The sequence below is a fragment of the Carassius auratus genome, chromosome 31 (assembly GCF_003368295.1).
Source record: "Carassius auratus strain Wakin chromosome 31, ASM336829v1, whole genome shotgun sequence".
Classification (NCBI taxonomy): domain Eukaryota; kingdom Metazoa; phylum Chordata; class Actinopteri; order Cypriniformes; family Cyprinidae; genus Carassius; species Carassius auratus.
Window position 1 is genome coordinate 19,318,066 of NC_039273.1, and position 19,987 is coordinate 19,338,052.

General features: G+C 38.1%; 1 protein-coding gene across 4 annotated transcripts in view; it reads left to right on the top strand.

Moving 5' to 3' along the window:
• LOC113050743 (arf-GAP with GTPase, ANK repeat and PH domain-containing protein 1) overlaps nucleotides 1-19,987 on the top strand; it is a 155,213-nt gene that overhangs the window by 61,810 nt on the left and 73,416 nt on the right. For all 4 annotated transcript variants that reach the window (XM_026214013.1, XM_026214014.1, XM_026214011.1 and 1 more), the window contains one exon: nucleotides 16,615-16,673. In XM_026214013.1, the coding sequence (XP_026069798.1) occupies nucleotides 16,615-16,673 (59 nt within the window). The remainder of the gene's footprint in view (nucleotides 1-16,614; nucleotides 16,674-19,987) is intronic.

Sequence of the window (19,987 nt, forward strand, 5' to 3'; positions counted from 1 at the left end):
TTTGCTTGTGCTGTCTGAGGATGTGTAGGATTTCCATTGTTCAATTCTTGGAAAACCCCATCTTATACACCCCACCCCTCACCTTTTCACCTCACTCAAGGAAAAGAAGAAAAGAAAAAAAACAGGCATGGATTATGGCACTCGTACAATCAATCTGTTCCTTCAGTCACTGGGAGTGTGATTGTTCTTGACAGCAGGGGGTCTGTTCTTGATGATTAATGCCACGACTGCTCTGTTTTGGACCCTCTACACATTGTCATTTTCAGGGCATTAATTGACCATTTGCAAAGACCCGTTCCCCTTAGTTACTGCTGCTATGTCCAACAAAGTCATGGCTATCTTACACCACACATCATGTTATCACACAGTGAAAAATACATTGCGGAGAAAAGAGGACACTGACAATGCACTGACAGACAAGACAGAGCAGGTTACTTCTGATTTGAAACAAAGTCTCAGCTTTCAAATGTCTTTTTTTTTTTTTAATGAAATTAAAATTATAAATACTGTTTTGTGGCTCTTCCATGTGTTGTGACAGATCACTATGGCAAAAACTACAACTACATATTGTACAAACTTGTCTTATACATATTGTATTCAGAAATAATACAAGGAAAATTATTTTAGAAAATCTCAAAAGTCTTTTGCAGTGTCTCATGTAGGAAACACTATTCAAAAAATGCGGCGCTTAACTTAAAAGAAGATCACTCCATCTTCTTGCATGTTTTACATATTCCTCTGCCCGCGTCACATCTTTTTTAACAAAAGCATATTCTGTGTTAATGGAGCTTGGCGTTATATTTATGGTCCTTCACAGAGCGCGTCACACACGGTTGAATCGTTCTTTTCTCTTTGCTGTTATCACTGGCATATTGTCAAAGTATCTAATTCTAACATTTAGTAATATTTTTATTCAAAATTGCTAAAAAATTAAATTCTGTCAAAATACATTCAAATTAATCAGTGAAATCTGGAAAATCAGCCAGATCTGGGTGTCCCATACTCAAAATATGTTCTCTATTTTTTTTTGTGCAATTGTGCGCGCGCACACACACACACACACACACACACACACACACACACATTTTGCCATTAGACACCGCACGGCTGGCACAGAGCAGCGGTGCGGAAATGGTGCCTGGCATCTTGTCTGTATTACAGACCCTCCCACAAGCTTCTCGGATTCATTCCATGACTGTAGTTTGTATTAATGCTTTCATCGATGAGTGATAACACACAGGAACCTGTAGGAGTGCTTGTAAGCAGTTTATATATTGTGAGCACAGGCCACAAACTGTGATTGTCAGTTATGACCCTTGATATTGTAAAGTTGATAAGAAAAAAAAATCAAACATTAAAATCGATTAGTGAGAATGGAGAAACTTTGCACCATCATATGCTGAATTAAGAAATCCATCATTTATTAATCTAACGTAGAAATGAGCGCAGATCCATGCGAAGAAATCAACTTCCGACACATGTGATTTAATGAGACATTCATTATGACGGCAATCTCATCGTACAAATGATCGCAAGTTGATAAATCTGATGGCAGAAAACGGTTTACGACACAGAAACGAAACCTGGCTAAAAAGAGGATGTAATCTCAGAGAAATCTCAGAGAGAGAAATTGATCTTACTCCAAAAACACCCTTTATACTTGTAATTGCAAACAATTAGGCTACATTAATTTATATAATTTATATATATACATTAAAATGCTAGTAAAATAAACAGCCTATTTAGTTCCCCTCACTCTACAACGAATATTTTACATTTGTTCATTATAAACCGCATACAAATGACAAACAAAGCTGAAATTGCATTGGGCTTACGCCTGTCTCATACCACAAGAATCCAAATATTTCAGTTTAGTTTTGCCATATTTTAAACATTTGTTTGCATAACTGTTATTCATTATGCAGCCTAAACATGGCTTTATACTTCACTCATGTTCTAATATCAGTGTAAAATCCTTCACATTCGCAAAATGGTTTGTTTGGGAGTTGCATGCTGATTTTACAGCGGACCTAAAATAAATAGTGAAACTTATGTTTGTATGACTGCATTTTAGTTTGATGATGAATGGCTGAAATGTCAGGTAGTGGTAGAACTAATGTTGTTTGTGTGTGCGTGAGGCGCCTGTGCTATCAGATGGATTTAATCAAATAAGGATATATAAATAGAAAAAAAAAATTGAGGTAACTCAAAAACATGCGTACACGAGCTGAGACCAGACGTGACATTATATCGTAGCCACCTTTTATGTCCATATTGATAAATTTCAAGTTTTCAATTGAAACGATCGTAAACCCAATTTTCAGTCGTACGTCGTTTTGTAAATGAGGCCCATTGCGATTAAATTCAAATCTTCAGCTGCTGCGAAACACACACATAGCATACTACCATTCCAAAGTTTGGGGACGGAAGGTTTTTAAAAATGTTTTGAAAAGTCTCTTGTGCTTACTGTGGTTGTATTTGATAAAATACAGTAACAACAGTAATAATGTAAAATATTATTTCAATGTAATATTTTTTAGATCATTTTAATTAATTTTATAAAATAAATTGTCCAAAGATTCTGTGTCATCCTTTAGAAATCATTCAGTATGCTGATTTGTTGATCTATGTAATATCTGTGTTGAAAATATTTAAATTTGTTTACATTTTGAAAAAAAAATTGCTGGAATATTGGATTAAGGGAAAGCATTTATTTAAAATAGAAAAACTTTTAAAAATGTAAATGTCAATTTAATGAATCCTTGATCAAAAGTATTTTTATTTTAATCTTAATGACCCCAAACTTTGCATTAGTGTGTTCCCCACTTCACATTTAAAATTTTAATTGTAATCTTGATGAATGTTTCACCTGACAAGGGACCAAAACCTCATGGCAATGCTCCTGGCAGTTTAAATAACACAGTGGTGGCAGCTCATGTGGGTGGCCAGATCCAAAGGCTACAAGACAACAACACCTCTCTGGAAACAGCACACACTGAGTTGGACCGCTATTGAGTGAACCCCAGTGGTGCATCAGACCTACGGCCGTCTTGTTTTTTAGCTGCAACATCACAATGGGTTGTTTGTGGGCTGCCAAGTGTCCTTGCTGTCTTTTCTTAATTCTCTTGTGTTTATTTCCTGACGTTGTGGTGGAGCATATGTACGGGTTTGTCTGTGTGTGTGTAGTCTGCCTTGTTGTGAGCTCCACAAGTGTTGTGTTTGATTATAGACATTTACAGCTGCTTAACTTTTCATAACACTGCTGTGTCTCATTAGGTTTCACATTTTGTGTGTTTTGTCAGATTAATTACAGTGCGAATTGCAGCATGCAGCTCTAGGGAATGTTTTTTCCAGATCGTTCTGGTTACGTTTACATGGCTGACTGTTTTGTTTTGTCTTGTGCATCTTGCTTGCACACTCTCCCATTGTCATTCTATCACTGCTTCTTGTTTTTTTTTTTTTTTTGTATGCCTTTGTCTTGCTTACAGTCAGAACAATGAGGGGTGGAGAAGCGTTTGCGTGTGCCACCTTGATCAAGTGCTCATCATATCTTCTGTAATAATGGCATACTGGTTTTATCAGCTGTAATGATATCTTGACTGCATGAAGTATCATAATAGCAAGGTAGTTGTGCATTAAACGTGGTATTTTTTTCATAAGGTGAGGAGGGAGATCCAGCATTATTGTGCTGAAGGGCCTAATTAGGGCTGAAATTTCATTGTACATAACTCTGTTGAAGTATTATTTGCTGATAACTTTGCAAGTTTTCACTCAAGTATGACTTGTGTGGGTTGAGGTTTGGTCGTCTTTTAACAGAAGTAGCATAAGTAGGTTTTATTTTGGCAGTCTCAGACGTGCTGTGAGGCTGGGATCTGTGTGGTTTGTGTGCAAAATCATGGAACACTGTAAGACAAAATTTACATGTCTGGCTCCAGTCGTTCCCCAAGTTTGTAAACAGAAAAAAAAATGGAAGGAATATGTGATCTCAAAGAGAGGAAAAACCAATATAATCAACCAGACGTATGATAGATGGTTGATGTTTCAAGCCGAAGCTGTTATCATGGTATGTAGAGGTGCTCCGATCACAATCAGCCGATCGTTATGCGCATCTCATCAGTAAAGCCGGTTCTCTAATCAGCGGTTAATTCCATCAGGTGCTTGATTTCACATAGAGCAGCTGTTACTACACAGAGCCGTTGTTAATAGAGAAGATGCGCAAATCCACTTCATTTTCAGCATTTTTTGGCGCATCTTCTCAGTTAACAACGGCTCTGTGCTGATTAGAGAACCGGCTTTACTGATGAGATGCGCATTAACGATCGGCCGATCATGATCGGAGCACCCCTAATGGTATGTGCTGTTATCGTGATATTGTAGTGCATTACAAAACAGGTTTAAAGACAAAAATTTTCTGCACGTAATGACAAGTTGTAGTTATTTTCTTTTAAATCATAGAGAGATGAATTTCAAAAAGAACCTTGGACCTTTAAGAAACAAACTAAAAATTAAAATGCAAAAAGTAAACAAAAAAATTAAATGAAACCTCATTAAAAATGTTAACTTTTGAAAATAAATATGAAGTGAAATGGAAGCTCATGTGCATGCTTGATGTGTGAGATTGTGTTAAAATCTGGGTCCTAATTTTCGTTTGAGTAATTCCACAAGAATTCATTCTCCGCTGCCTCTGGTAAATTTACCGTGTCACTTTAATAATTCCTTGGAATAAAAACATCCAGAAAACAGAGATGTGCACATGCAGCGGCACACTAGAGAGATCATGTCAACTCTTGCAGAAGTGGAGCCAGTTAATATTTGCATTTAGCATTTGGAATTCAGATAAGCCTAAAAATGATTTGCTTGTGTGGTTTGGCATGTTTGTTCTTAGCTGCTTTGGTCCTGAATCAGGTGCTTTGTTAGTGTATGTGTGTTCTGTCTCCTGTGATGTCTGTTCTCCTTGACAGCGCTGACTCAAAGGTGGCCACAGTATAATAATAGCAGCAGCGAAGGAAAGAAAACTGCAGGAACTGTGCCAGCGGTGCAGGCTGGTGGAGACAGAATTATGGCAATATGGCTATTTGTCCTCTTTTTTTCTCTTACAGTGGTGCTGCCATGTTTTCAGTGGACCACATCACAGACGCAAAAGGAGGGAAGTCTATATAGAGAATGTAAACACTGCACAGGAAGTGGGAAACACATTATATTTACATTGTTCCTTCGAGGCATCCATTTGTTTTACCCCATGTTCCTGCACAACTAACTTGTATGACAAACATACTAAAACTTAATTGCAGATGTTCATTGCAAAATGAGCTATGAACTGATCGAAGTCCCTTTCAAGGCAAGCCTGTTCACTTTGCGACCATTCTAAGAACATTTTCAGTTATTTATTTCCAGTCATGCAAGTACAGCTCAGAGTGAATTAAATGAGCCACATACTCACATTTCATTAACGTTTCAAATCATGAATGGTTGACAAATGGTTTCATAGATGTTATGTTCATTTGGAAGGTGGGGCTAACGGAAAAAAAAAAGGGATGTACTTATACGGATACTAGTATCGGTATCAGGTCCAATACCAAAAACTGATACCACACAGTGTGGGAACAGTGATATGTCCAGACAAAGAAACATCAGCAACAGAGAGCAGAATGTTATTTGGGTTTAAGGATGTCTATCAAGTACATGTATATAATTAATATAATATTTAAAATGTAATATTCACACCTGCATAGTTGATGTGCAAAGCTCAATGGGTGGATTGAGCGTGTTGTGGCAAGGATGTGCGAGGGGTGTGCAGTAGTGACAAAAAAAAGGTATCTATATTTTCTGGAATTACTTCACTAACAATAATTAGAGGGTATTTTGCTTTTTGTTTATTTGCTGTTACTGTGCTGGTATTTTGTTAGGTCTAGGACTGCCGTGAAGAGCTTTGCAGGAGTACAGAAATGAACTTTTCCAATGAGTTTAAATAGATTTTTAACTTTTATTGGCATGTATAAGGCCAATTTTCTAACCTATTTAAATGTATGCATTTCTTTTTTCGTTTTAATCTATTATTTCAAAAAGTAAGACACTATAGGGCTATCATTTCAATTAAATAAAAGTTTTAACAAAATGTGTGTTTGCAACGCAGAGGTGGCACAGAATCGGCATCTGAAGTCACATTTAGATGCATTTACACAGACTGTTTAATGCAAGACATGAATACATTTAACCTGTAGTTATAATTACATGAATAATGTGTTTTAAAAACAAAATGTTCAGTCGTGATATTTGCAATGATTTTGGGGGGAAAAGGGAAAATATACTTTAAATATAAACCTAAAATTGTCATATTAATTGCCTAAAACCTAAAGGTGGTGGCAAATCACTACATGAGTGAGTCATTCATTCAGCGGATTTGTTCAAACTAGGGCTGGGACAATGCGTCGAGGTCATCGATGACGTCGATGCAAAAAATACGTTGACGCAAAATATGCGCATCGATTCGTCGGCCTGTTTTTATTTCTCTAAAAAACGTTTGCAAAACATTTACCATATGTGCGCTGAATATACGCGATGGCCGGATCAACATTCTGTCCAACGTTATATAACTAATCCAGGGGTTTTTCTGCATTGATCTTTTTTTTTTTGGCGGTTGTCAAAGACTTATTTGATCGGTGAGGGATGTAGAATGACAGGGCGCGTATGAGAGAGAGCCCTAGCTCTGCGCGCGCACTAACAGTCTTCAAACAACACGAGCGCTTCTTTCTCTCTCTCTCCCTTGTGCATATTAATCAAAATCATTAAACACGATAGAAAAAGGGCAAAACACAAAAGTTTCACGCGCGCTCGCGCACTCACAGTCTTCAAACTACACGAGCGCTGTCTTGCTCTCTCTCTCTCGTGCATATTAACCAAAATCATTAGACACGATAGAAAAAGGGTTTCACGTGGAGCATTCAGAGATTTATTTTCTTTCTCCATGACAGGCTGCTGGCTCCCATTGTACATTTTTTTTTTTTTTTGGAAAAGCACTCTCTGTATTAGCTTAAAGCCCTCAAGTTTACATTGGTTACTGTATTCTTTCAATTGCTCTAAACAAGTATTTTGGGTGACCTTTTTTATTGAATGCTAGTTATTATTATCATCTGAAAGAAGAACTTTTTTTCAGTAAGCTAGGCCCTATGTGTTCAGTAAGCTATGTGTTTTCAAGGCTTCAAGGTTTTATTGAATGCTATCTCTATAAAAGTGCAAAGTAATGCATTCTTAGTCAGTCTTTTATTTTGTAATTTTAAGAGCAATAAACATATATTGCAATGTTAAGGAATTCATGTTTTTTCATTCAGATATGCAAATCAGCATGTATAAATTGTTAGTAGTCAATTAATGGGGAGATAATCGAAATCAAATCGGTCTGAAAAAAATTAATCGTTAGATTAATCGATGCATCGAAAAAACAATCGCTAGATTAATCATTTAAAAAATAATCATTTATCCCAGCCCTAGTTCAAACGTTTAATTGATTCAGTAATGAAACATTGTTATGTTTTGCAAAACAGTTCTGCTGTGGCTTTGTTTGAAACTATTTTTATTGACGAAATTGAGCAAAAACCGGTACACTGTTGTGTCTAAAATGTAAGTCATGCTGTACTAACCGAAAAACCAAACAGCAATAAAATGAACAGTGAAAGTTACACATTGTACAGTAGCTAGCTAACATGATTCATATTGGTTTCTTTACCCAGTATTTTAAAAAATTACAAATGCTATGAAAATACAGATATCAGAATCTGTATCGGCAAGTGTCTGTATCGGACTCTTTCTGGAAAAAGTGGTATCAGCGCATCCCTATTGAAAGATATTGTAAACTAGAGCATTCCAATTTCTCCCATTCATTTTAACACCAGCGACCAGTTTCAGCCATATACTTTCTGTGCTTTGGTCTGTGCAGCCTCCAAATTCTCTTTAAATATTGTCTATAGGCGTACAACTGTATGTCTGCTTTGACCCACCAATAGAAATAGAATAAGTGGCTATAATAACCTAGTAGAGGCAATTCTGTGGCTCTCATTCTGTGTAACCACATCAGATCCTTGTTGGTTTCAGTCAGCGTGTCTTGTTTACTTTGACTGTGCATGAGAAATTTCAAGCATAGAATGTCATGTCCCACGATTGTGATTCCAAAAATGTGTTGTTGTGTAATGCAGGTAATAGCAGACAGGAAACACAGTTGCTCTAAATATAGAGTTCATGATGCAGAATGCAGTTTTTTTTCCTATTTGGGTTTTTGTGAGATTGATAGAAATGAACTACATTAACTGGATATGACATTACAAAACAATGAGAACATTTTAATGATATTTTTTGTAATTTTAAAGGAAATATGACTAAAATCTGCAAAAAATTAGCACTGCACAAAATGCCCCTGCTTATTCCATCACTAACTTGCTGCATCTTTTCTTTTCCAACCCTCTTAATCTCCCTGTTCCCCTGTGTCATTTTGACAGAGAGCAGACACATTCTGCTAAACGCTCTTTATCTCTTGCTGTCTTTGCGAAGTGACACCCAGAAACACATTGTGAGGGTAATAGACTTTCCATTGTCACTGTGTGGATCCATTTTAAAGCATGGCACTTGCGTTCACCTTATGTAGCTTGTAAAATCTAGGACACAGACTCAGCTTCTCTTTTCCTGTCTCAGCACGTGATGTGCACATGTGTAGCAGGTTTATGTTTATTAAGAATGTCTTATTGAGTCAGGAAACTTACAAAACCTGGTGCATTACAGAACATATGGTTCACACCTGGACTAAATGGACTAAAATTGCAAATCCAACTTTTATTGTCAAAAGAATTGCAGGTGTAGTTGCCTCTCAGCCAGTTAGATTTAACTTAGCATTTTCAGTGATCAGTCGCAGAAGTCTGATTGGTTGATAACGTTTGACTAATTTTAGTAGAGATGCGAAAATAATTAATTTGTAGCGTAAGAGCACGGAGAGATGTGTGAGGGCATGTTCTGAAAAAAACACAATGGCATACCGTATTTTTCGGATTATAAGTCGCACCTGAGTATAAGTCGCATCAGTCCAAAAATACGTCATGATGAGGAAAAAAAACATATATAAGTCGCACTGGACTATAAGTCGCATTTATTTAGAACCAAGAACCAAGAGAAAACATTACCATCTGCAGCCTCGAGAGGACGCTCTATGTCTTCAGTGTAGACTACAGGAGCACTGAGCAGCATAGAGCGCCCTCTGGCGGCTGTAGATGGTAATGTTTTCTATTGGTTAATTTATTCTATTGGTTCATGTCAAATTTATTTTGATAAATAAGTCGCACCTGACTAGAAGTCGTAGGACCAGCCAAACTATGAAAAAAAGTGTAACATATAGTCCGGAAAATACGGTATTTTATTTAGGCTTTATACAGTATTGTTCAAAATAATAGCAGTACAATGTGACTAACCAGAATAATCAAGGTTTTTTGTATATTTTTTTATTGCTACGTGGCAAACAAGTTACCAGTAGGTTCAGTAGATTCTCAGAAAACAAATGAGACCCAGCATTCATAATATGCACGCTCTTAAGGCTGTGCAATTGGGCAATTAGTTGAATTAGTTGAAAGGGGTGTGTTCAAAAAAATAGCAGTGTGGCATTCAATCACTGAGGTCATCAATTTTGTGAAGAAACAGGTGTGAATCAGGTGGCCCCTATTTAAGGATGAAGCCAACACTTGTTGAACATGCATTTGAAAGCTGAGGAAAATGGGTCGTTCAAGACATTGTTCAGAAGAACAGCGTACTTTGATTAAAAAGTTGATTAGAGAGGGGAAAACCTATAAAGAGGTGCAAAAAATGATAGGCTGTTCAGCTAAAATGATCTCCAATGCCTTAAAATGGAGAGCAAAACCAGAGAGACGTGGAAGAAAACGGAAGACAACCATCAAAATGGATAGAAGAATAACCAGAATGGCAAAGGCTCAGCCAATGATCACCTCCAGGATGATCAAAGACAGTCTGGAGTTACCTGTAAGTACTGTGACAGTTAGAAGACGTCTGTGTGAAGCTAATCTATTTTCAAGAATCCCCCGCAAAGTCCCTCTGTTAAAAAAAAAGGCATGTGCAGAAGAGGTTACAATTTGCCAAAGAACACATCAACTGGCCTAAAGAGAAATGGAGGAACATTTTGTGGACTGATGAGAGTAAAATTGTTCTTTTTGGGTCCAAGGGCCACAGGCAGTTTGTGAGACGACCCCCAAACTCTGAATTCAAGCCACAGTACACAGTGAAGACAGTGAAGCATGGAGGTGCAAGCATCATGATATGGGCATGTTTCTCCTACTATGGTGTTGGGCCTATTTATCGCATACCAGGGATCATGGATCAGTTTGCATATGTTAAAATACTTGAAGAGGTCATGTTGCCCTATGCTGAAGAGGACATGCCCTTGAAATGGTTGTTTCAACAAGACAATGACCCAAAACACACTAGTAAACGGGCAAAGTCTTGGTTCCAAACCAACAAAATTAATGTTATGGAGTGGCCAGCCCAATCTCCAGACCTTAATCCAATTGAGAACTTGTGGGGTGATATCAAAAATGCTGTTTCTGAAGCAAAACCAAGAAATGTGAATGAATTGTGGAATGTTGTTAAAGAATCATGGAGTGGAATAACAGCTGAGAGGTGCCACAAGTTGGTTGACTCCATGCCACACAGATGTCAAGCAGTTTTAAAAAACTGTGGTCATACAACTAAATATTAGTTTAGTGATTCACAGGATTGCTAAATCCCAGGAAAAAAAAATGTTTGTACAAAATAGTTTTGAGTTTGTACAGTCAAAGGTAGACACTGCTATTTTTTTGAACACACCCCTTTCAACTAATTGCCCAATTGCACAGCCTTAAGAGCGTGCATATCATGAATGCTGGGTCTCATTTGTTTTCTGACAATCTACTGAACCTACTGGTAACTTGTTTGCCACGTAGCAATAAAAAATATACTAAAAACCTTGATTATTCTGGTTAGTCACATTGTACTGCTATTATTTTGAACAATACTGTATATATATATATATATATATATATATATATATATATATATATATATATATATATATATAGCTGGTCTGTTTTACTCTGTTGGATTGAGAGCCATTTATTTCCAAGTGCATCACTGTAACCCAGATTTAATTTTCTTTTTTATTATTGAGAAGTAGACGAGTCAAAATGATTTTTTAAAAAAATCAACAATATGCTACAAGTACTGTCTATTGAGCTGATAAGAATCAGTATTTGAACAGCTTTAGATGTCATGATCATACTGCCGATGGGTCGTAGCGTTTCATTGGGAACTGGTTCAGTATGTGTGTGGCACCACATAAAATCAGCTAAAGAAATGATTCCAGCATGCAGGGCAAAGAACTGGTACCACAGCGACCCTGCTGCACTGGGAACACTGGGGAAGATGGAAACTTGACTACTAGGAAATCAGGAAGCAGCTGTAACAACATCCTGGTTTAGAGTGATATCCAGGGAGCAGTGGCGCATGGGTGAGCCATCAGTAGCAGCCCAGCAGAAGGACAAGAATACAGCCCAGTGTGTCAGCGCAGAAGTGGGGGGCCAACGGGCTGGATTTTTTCCATTCACCCGGTTGGAGTCAATGACCAGCAGTCAGTTGAAGATAGACGCTTGATACAGGAATACAATTATTTGCTGGTTTTCTTTGTTGAGGATGATGGTTGATAGTGGAAATTGGAGAGAATGAGAATCTTAGTTGTCTGAGCTAGTCTGGCTTGTCTCTTAGTGTGTGTGTTTTCACATGAACTGCTGGGATATGTGTCTTTGTGTTCACAATGCTATTTTGGGAGCTGCAGTGAATGAGGAGATGAAATATGCTGTTCTCAGTGTCTGGAGGGAACAATGGGGTGAGGTGGGAATGAGATGAAGAGTGTAAAGTGACAGTGAAACGGAGGGAGGAGGGAGGTTCTCCAATATCCTCCATCAAATCAAGTCATGTTTCTGGCAGCATTCAGAGCTAATTGAATTGAACTGAGGCTGCACAGAACACTGACTCCACAAGCACTTAGATGCCTCTCAGTGAGTTCTTTATTAAAGTCTCAAATCAACTGGGCAAGCCTTATGTGTTCCTTTTTGTCTCTGTATGTTCCTCATTTTCAATTCGAATATGACCCGTCCTGACCTGAACTTGTTTTAGCATTTTACTTTGCAGTTTCATATTGAATCAGACAGATGCAGACTAGTGTTATGCTCAGAAAGCACGCCCTCAACTGTTCACAGACCGTCTAAGATTTTAAAGGGATAGTTTGCCCATAGTTTGGAATTTTAAAGGGATAGTTTGGAATTTTGAAAAGACAAAAACAAAACCTGATTTCACAGGGGCCTTAAAAAAATCATTTATTTATTTATTTATTTATTTTTTTTAATTCATTTTATTTGATTTAACTTGTTTAAAAAAAAAAAAATCCATTGTGGAATCCGTATCATGATTTGTTTCGCATCGTGTTGAGTGATTCGTTACATTCCTACAACAGAGCCTTTGTGCCCACAGAAATTTGCTTAAATTTCGCTAATGTCACTGTACCTAAACACATTTCAAACAATAATCTTTTGTACTCCACAAAAGAAATAAATGCATTCGGTTTTGGAACAACATTAGGATAATGATAGAATTGCATTGTGGGTCGACTATCATTTTAACATATTTAATGCATTTTAACAAAGATCACTTAACTAGTAAGACATTCAGAAAACTGTTTTTTTTTTAAACCCAATTTACAAAGATCACAATCAAATCACTACCGAAAAAAAAGAAAAAAGTAATAATTTATTATAATTAAAAAAATTGATAGCTTGCTGGTCATTAAAGTCATTTTTTTTCTTCGATGCAGCTCAAAAGAAAAACTCAATAGTAAGAAGTGTTATATGTCAATATTTTGCTGTACACTGAATGCAAACTCAAATTCATCTTGGAGTGAAAAGCAATGCAGGAAATGTTGGTAAGCACCCTAATGCATATTGCACATATGAATGGAAAGAGCTTTTGCCAAGCTCCAATCTGACGACCTCTTCCTGTCTAATCAGGCCAGTTCTTAGACAGAATAAGCTGCAAAGTGCATCAGACTTTGATGACTGTCAAGATTCTGGCTGTAGATGAATATAGATGAGACCAGATATAATCAAGCAACTTGGATCTCATACCAGACGTCTCATTCAGAGCAATTACACACTCTCACTGTTCTGCAGGAGAGGAAAAGCTGCTTCACGACAGAGAGAGATTTATGCTCTGAACGAATGATGATGAATGTCCTTGGGAGTTGTGACTTGTTCCAAGTGCGCCTTTGAGCTCTGTGTAGTGGTTAATTGTTGCAAACTACCAGACACATTCATTATTGCACTTTGCGTGTTAGTCCTGCTTTCATAAATCCTAAATGAGTCTTTGATGGAGCCTCGCGGTGTCGATTTTGGACTGGTGTTGGCCTAGTTCTCAAAGTCCCCTCAGGATGCTTCCATTGAGTGTGTGGGATTTGAATGATTCAGGAGACTCTCTAAGAGCTGCACATTTCTAAAGTGAGGGTGATTCCGAAGTATGAAAGCTGAGCAGGATAAAAGCTGATCTGGGTCAGGCCGTTACAGACACCAGGACAATGGCCCTGGTAAAATGAGGCAGAATCATTGTAAATTGAAGTAGTACTTATAAATGTCTTTCTTTTTTCTTCCAATTTCACTATTCTGTTCTTTCCATCACGTCGTCATGTTCTGCCCGACACACAGAGTGGGTGGTGGAAGTCCACTTCTGCGATCGGTCAGCTCACAGCGAGGGGGTGGAGGGTCCAGGGAGGTCATGGGAAACTGACTGCTAAGAATCAGCGCTGAGTGAAATGAGACTCTTGCTCTAAATACACATATAAACAAATACATAAAAGCATTTAAATAAGACACATGAGCCTCCCACAGGGCACACAGACACCCCTCATTAGCCCACCTGCTGGAATATCAGACAAAAGCTCTTGCAGTGTTTGCTATTACTGTTTTTCATGCTATTGACTTCCATAATGAAAAATAATCCAGAAGGTCTATTTCAATTGAATAGATGAGACTAGATTGACAAGGGCTTTGGCTGTAATGGTTCATTACCGGTCTGTCACTCCCACCATGTCTCCTGTGATGTTACAGACCGTCATTTTTAATGAGTCGCAGTATCACAGACAGCGGTCATAACGCTGTGTTGATTGGTTTCTATCTGCACACGGAACGACCAATAGAGGAAGGAGATTGAAGTTTTCAAATAAGTCTGATTTCTCCAAACAGTATGATTTAAATGTGAATACAGCACCAGTTGTGCAGTCAGTCCTTAATTTTCCAGGCGGTTTTCATATATGCTTTCTCTAAACACAATGAAAAATAAAGCAATGCCCCAAAATGCCTACCTAGACAACATTATAAGACATCACATGTAGAGATCGACCGATATGGGTTTTTCTATAGCTGGTACCGATGTTTAGAGGTCAGGGTCAGCCGATGGCCGATGGCTGATATGTGCTGCTGATTGTTAAGGCCGCTATCTTGAAGTTTTCCCCTTCATTTGCATGCTAAAATGTCACACTAATAAGTGGATGCACAACATTTCTAAACTTATCATCATTTATTGAGCACTGACTTGAACCATCTCTCGAATCTTAATGTAGTGCACTGCACGGTATTAAAATAAAAAATGTATCCAAAGTTAACCAAACAAATCAATAAACTGACCAAGTATTAACTATATAAAACATGTGTTTTGTGTAAATGGCACAGAACATCTAAAGTGCATTCTAATTTCAAACTTACATCACAGTCTCTTCATAATTAAAATAAAGTACAGTCAACCAAACATATAAAAGGTTACACTGGTCAGTTTAAATAGACCGTAGTATACCGGTCCACTCTGCTTTTATGCCAAGGACGGTTTTGATCATGTGAAGAGGATGATATTTTCCGTCTAGTATACATAAAATAAAAATAAAAAAAAATAACAGTTTAACATTCAGATACATTGCGAATATGGAAACATTTGGATATGTGCAGAACAAGACGTGAGCAATAACCTCCAAATACATCTAGTCAAACCCGCGCTCGCTCATCCTCGTATGCACGCACTCATGCACTGTCTCGATCTAATGAACTGTAAATGCCGGATTTAAAAAAAAAAACTTTAAGGCCTAGCGGAATGCAAAACTTCAAAATCGGACATTTTGCAGAACAGGATCAAATAAAGTACTGGTCATAATACTTGCATAAAATGCTTGATGTGAAAAAAGCGGTTCACTGACTGCGCAGCACAGCCACAAGCGCCACAGTTACATTTGGGATCATTTTATTTTTAATACTATAGTGCCATTTGAAAACATTGCAATTGCACACACTCAATGTGTGGACAAAGCAAATCAGACAATATGGTGAATGGGGTTAGACAAATATTGATTTGTAAACGTGCTTATTTAATTGAATATGTAAATGTTTTAATATAATGCAGCCTATTTTTAAATATCTTACACAATATTTGTGCATAGAGTGTGTTTTTATGCTAATTAGATGCTTTATGATGATTGTGTGTGATATGTATTTTTATGCTAATTACTCACTACAATAGCAAAGCAGCATGATAACGTCACATTCTGCTTGAAACACTGCACGGTTTTCAACCTTTTTGACTCCAAATATGAATTCACATGACTTTTCCAATCATTGTGACGTTCTGGATAAGGATTAAAGATAAGGATATATTTTTGTATAATTCTTATCCAATAAAATTACTTTAAAGTTATTTTTTAAGATTCTATTGGTATTCATCTACATGACTTTTTTCACTTTTAATTAGGCTCCCTCATATATAAGTTTTTTTTTTTTTTTTTTTTTTTTTGAGGGCTGTTTGTGTTGTGCTCAGAATTGCAGCATATGAACATTGTCCAAATTAGTTACAAATGAGGTTCCATTTCAATTAAGATTAAGGCTTGAGGTGTCATCTGTAGTTGCTGAAATACTTTTTTTTTTGTTCTTTTTTTTTTTTTGGAGTTGATATTAGAGCACATTTTCATTTGTCATGCATCTCTCAGCAATGATGTGCATGTTATATCAAAAGTTTGTTGTGTTTGGAGTGACAAATATCTAGTAATGTGTCTTTTATTTACAACTTTCTCCGCTGTAACCATATATGAAGTTTGCAAGTGTATGATGCCTAGTGTTTTTTAATCAGTTCATGTAGTGTATTCCAGTCTTTAGAAGACACCTTTAAAAGGTTGGTAGGAAGGCAGCAGCTCACTACATTTGTGTATTTGGCAGGTCCTTTTTTTCCAAAGTGACTTAAATTGCATTCAATATAAACCTTTTATTTGTTCTCAGTCCCTGAGAATTGAACCCATGACTTTGGTATTGCTAACGCCATGCTCTACTGGTGTCTAGCATTTTCTGTAGCATTGATCGTCATGGGCATTTGCTTTGGTAATACAGCATAACCTGACTCTAGCTATATATATTTCCTCTGCTGTTTGTCGCTCATCTAGAACTGTTCTGTAAAAAAGACTGAACTGAGGGATGAGCTCACATTTACAATGATCTCTGTCTGTCTCTGTTACAGATGCCTTTGTCAACAGTCAGGAGTGGACACTCAGTCGCTCCGTACCAGAGCTCAAAGTGGTGAGTCCAGTCACTGATGTTTCATTAAAACTAATTCAAGATTCCATTTGCATCATTTTATTGCTTAAATTTGTCTTGCATGCTCATGACCTCGCCACTAAACAGCTTTGATCAGGTCGTACCTTCTCTAAATTGGCCTGAATATGCTGAATTACGAAAAACATTTCTTCTTTGATAGCTTTGAGTGATTAAATTATTAAATGTGAAAATTGCATTGTACCAGTTTTAAAGTTAAATCACTGACTTGTAATGCTAATCGCATATGAGTGCATAGATAAAAAATTTTTTTAATTAAAAACTATATTAAGTGTTGCGAAGATATAGCCTCAAGTCCATTTTTGTGTGGATTTCTTCAACATCGGAAATCTTGATAACCATTTGCCAGCATTGTCTCAGGATGATCTGTGCAAGTTTTAGTGAAACCATCTAGGGAGAAACCATCTAGGGAAGGTGCAAAAGGTGTACCTGGAATCAAAGGAAAAACAAATATTTTGCTTCTAGACCTTACGGTTTTGCTTCTAGACATTACGGATCCTATTGTATCTGTTAGGTCTCTTCTTCCTTCCCTACTCCTCATCCGCGCTGCAATCCATGACAGCCCATCAAACTGCTTGGTAGGAAGGTTATGAAATTTGGCACACAGATAGAGGACAGTCTCCATATTAAACATAACAAATTTGGAGTCTCTATATCAGACTCTCAAGTGCCACCAATAGGCCAAATTTACACTCATATTTCTGCTAATAACTTTGTTGCATACCAAAATGTAAATTTCTATGAGTCAAGAGGAACACAGAAATGAAAAATACCTACTTTTCTTGTGTCTGCCTTTTTGGCTGTCGACAATTTTGAGTTTTGTAGTAAAATGCTGTATCAACAAATGTCTTTAACAAGGGCCTCCAATCATGCTCCTGGAGAGCTACCATACTGTAGAGTTCAGCTTCAACCCTAATCAAACACACGCAAAGCAGTTAATCAAGGTGTTCAGGGCTGCTTAACTATAGACATGTGTGTTGAAACAGAGTTGGAACTTAGGGTGTACTCACACTAGGCAATGTTGCCATGAACCGGGCCAGAGTACGATTGTCCCCACTCCCCCTCTGGCCTGCACTCACATATAGGGTTTCAGCATTCGTGCCGGAGCACGCTTACGTCATTATGGTGCGACGGTTTCGGGATAAACAGGGAGAGCGGCACTCTCTGAACACAATGGAGTCCATCGCTCTGTTTTCTTTGTGGATAATTTTGTGTCATTTGGTCCACAGCCCTCTCACAGTTAAACAGATGTGTCGCCTTAGTGGCGCGAAAATTTTCACGTAATCGTGCTGCTCGTATGAGGATGTTTGCAAGGTACCAGCTGAAGTGCAGCAAGGACTTTGCAGTTTTTAGTTTTTATGCGTTTTGCACCTCTGCCGTAGACCAAAGCGACCCTTTCCCTGCCATGTTGGTTTTGGAGCGTCGCAAAACCGTGACGCAACGCGTCCTTTTCCGTGCTCCGGCACGGTTAGCACTCGCACTGCATGCGAACCGCGCCCGAGTCCAACTGAACCGTGCCCTGGCCCACCTCTTCCAAGCGGGCCAGGGCCGGCCAATCGAGCCGCGCCCGGGCACGGTTTGGAGCACTCACACTAGTCAAACGAACCGCGCTTTGGTGGTCAAACGCACTCGGGCACGGTTCAAACTGGCTAGTGTGAGTACACCCTTAAGGCCATGTCGCCGGCAGCCATATCACCCTTGAGCCCAAGACCGGTTGCCCACTGAAGCTAAGCAGGGCTGAGCCTGGTCAGTACCTGGATGGGAGACCTCCTGGGAAAACTAGGTTGCTGCTGGAAGAGCGTACCTCTTTTGTGCTTGACCCCTTGATCGCTTCTTGCAGCTATATTTTAATATATTTTGCATAATTTAACAAAATTCCTGTTTGATTGGATTTAAAATTGTCAAGTAAAAAATAAATATCATATTTTCCAGACTATAAGTCGCACTTTTTTTCATAGTTTGGCTGGTCCTGTGACTTATTTATCAAAATTAATTTGACATGAACCAAGAGAAATGAACCAAGAAAAAACATTACCATCTACAGCCACGAGAGGGCGCTCTATGCTGCTCAGTGCTCCTGTAGCTGACCCCTGAAAACATAGAGCGCCCTCTTGCGGCTGTACACGGTAATGTTTTCTCTTGGTTCTAAATAAATGCGATTTATAGTCCAGTGCGAGTTATATGTTTTTTTTCCTCATCATGACTTATTTTTGGACTGATGCGACTTATACTCAGGTGTGACTTATAGTCCGAAAAATATGGTAAATAAAAAAATACTGTTAGTTTTACAACAAAAATCAAACCCTGGGACTTAAAATACACAGTTAAAAAGACTTTGTTTTACTGTACTGATGATACTGTGGTGGTGTTGGCGCAGTAGATAAGGCACACGCCTTTGGTGTGAGAGACCCGGGTTCGAATCCACTTTGAGACACCAATAGCCGTGTTTCCACTATCGAGCTAAGACCGGGCGTGCTAGTGCGTGCCAGGGCCAGTCGCGTTTCCACTGTCACTTCCGGGGCTTGATCGTGCCTCGCCAGGGCTTCCTTGGGGCCAACGGCCAGGTTTTTTCGGCCCGACGAAATCCTTGGGCCAAAGCGGGCCAGCTGGGGCTAGAGGAGGGGTTACGAACAAAGGCGGAGTTTCTCCGTGTCTGGAGAGCGTCAGCACAGATCATTTCAGAAAGATAACAACTTTAACACCAGCATTAAAGACGTTTTAAAATAAGTTGAGCTCATAACTCACTCTTAGTCAGCAGCGAGTGTTTGAAATAACTTGATCCGATGTGGATTATAATCACTAAACAAGGCAGAAATATTTATAAGCGATGTAAAAGACTATGCACGATAAACATTAACATTACCATGGTAAATATGACTGCTTGGAGAAATCAGACGTCAGCTTCTTATTCTCTATCACAATTGTGTATTTATTAAGTAACATTTTATCTGTCGTCTTGTTTCGTGAGTTTAGCTCCACGTTGCATATCATCAAAATATAATAATGATTTTTGTTCGGGAGCTTTTATAAAAATAGAGAGTCTGCGCTGAGGATCATTTCAGAAAGATAGCTGCTATAACGCCAGCATTAAACGCTTTATTTAAATAAGTTGAGCTCAAAACTCACTTTCAGTCAGCAGCGAGTGTTTGAAATAACTTGATCCAATGTGGATTATAATCACCATACAGGGCAGAAATATTTATAAGCGATGTAAAAGACTATGCACGCTGGGCATTAACATTAAACATGGTAAATATGACCTTGAAGAAATCAGACGT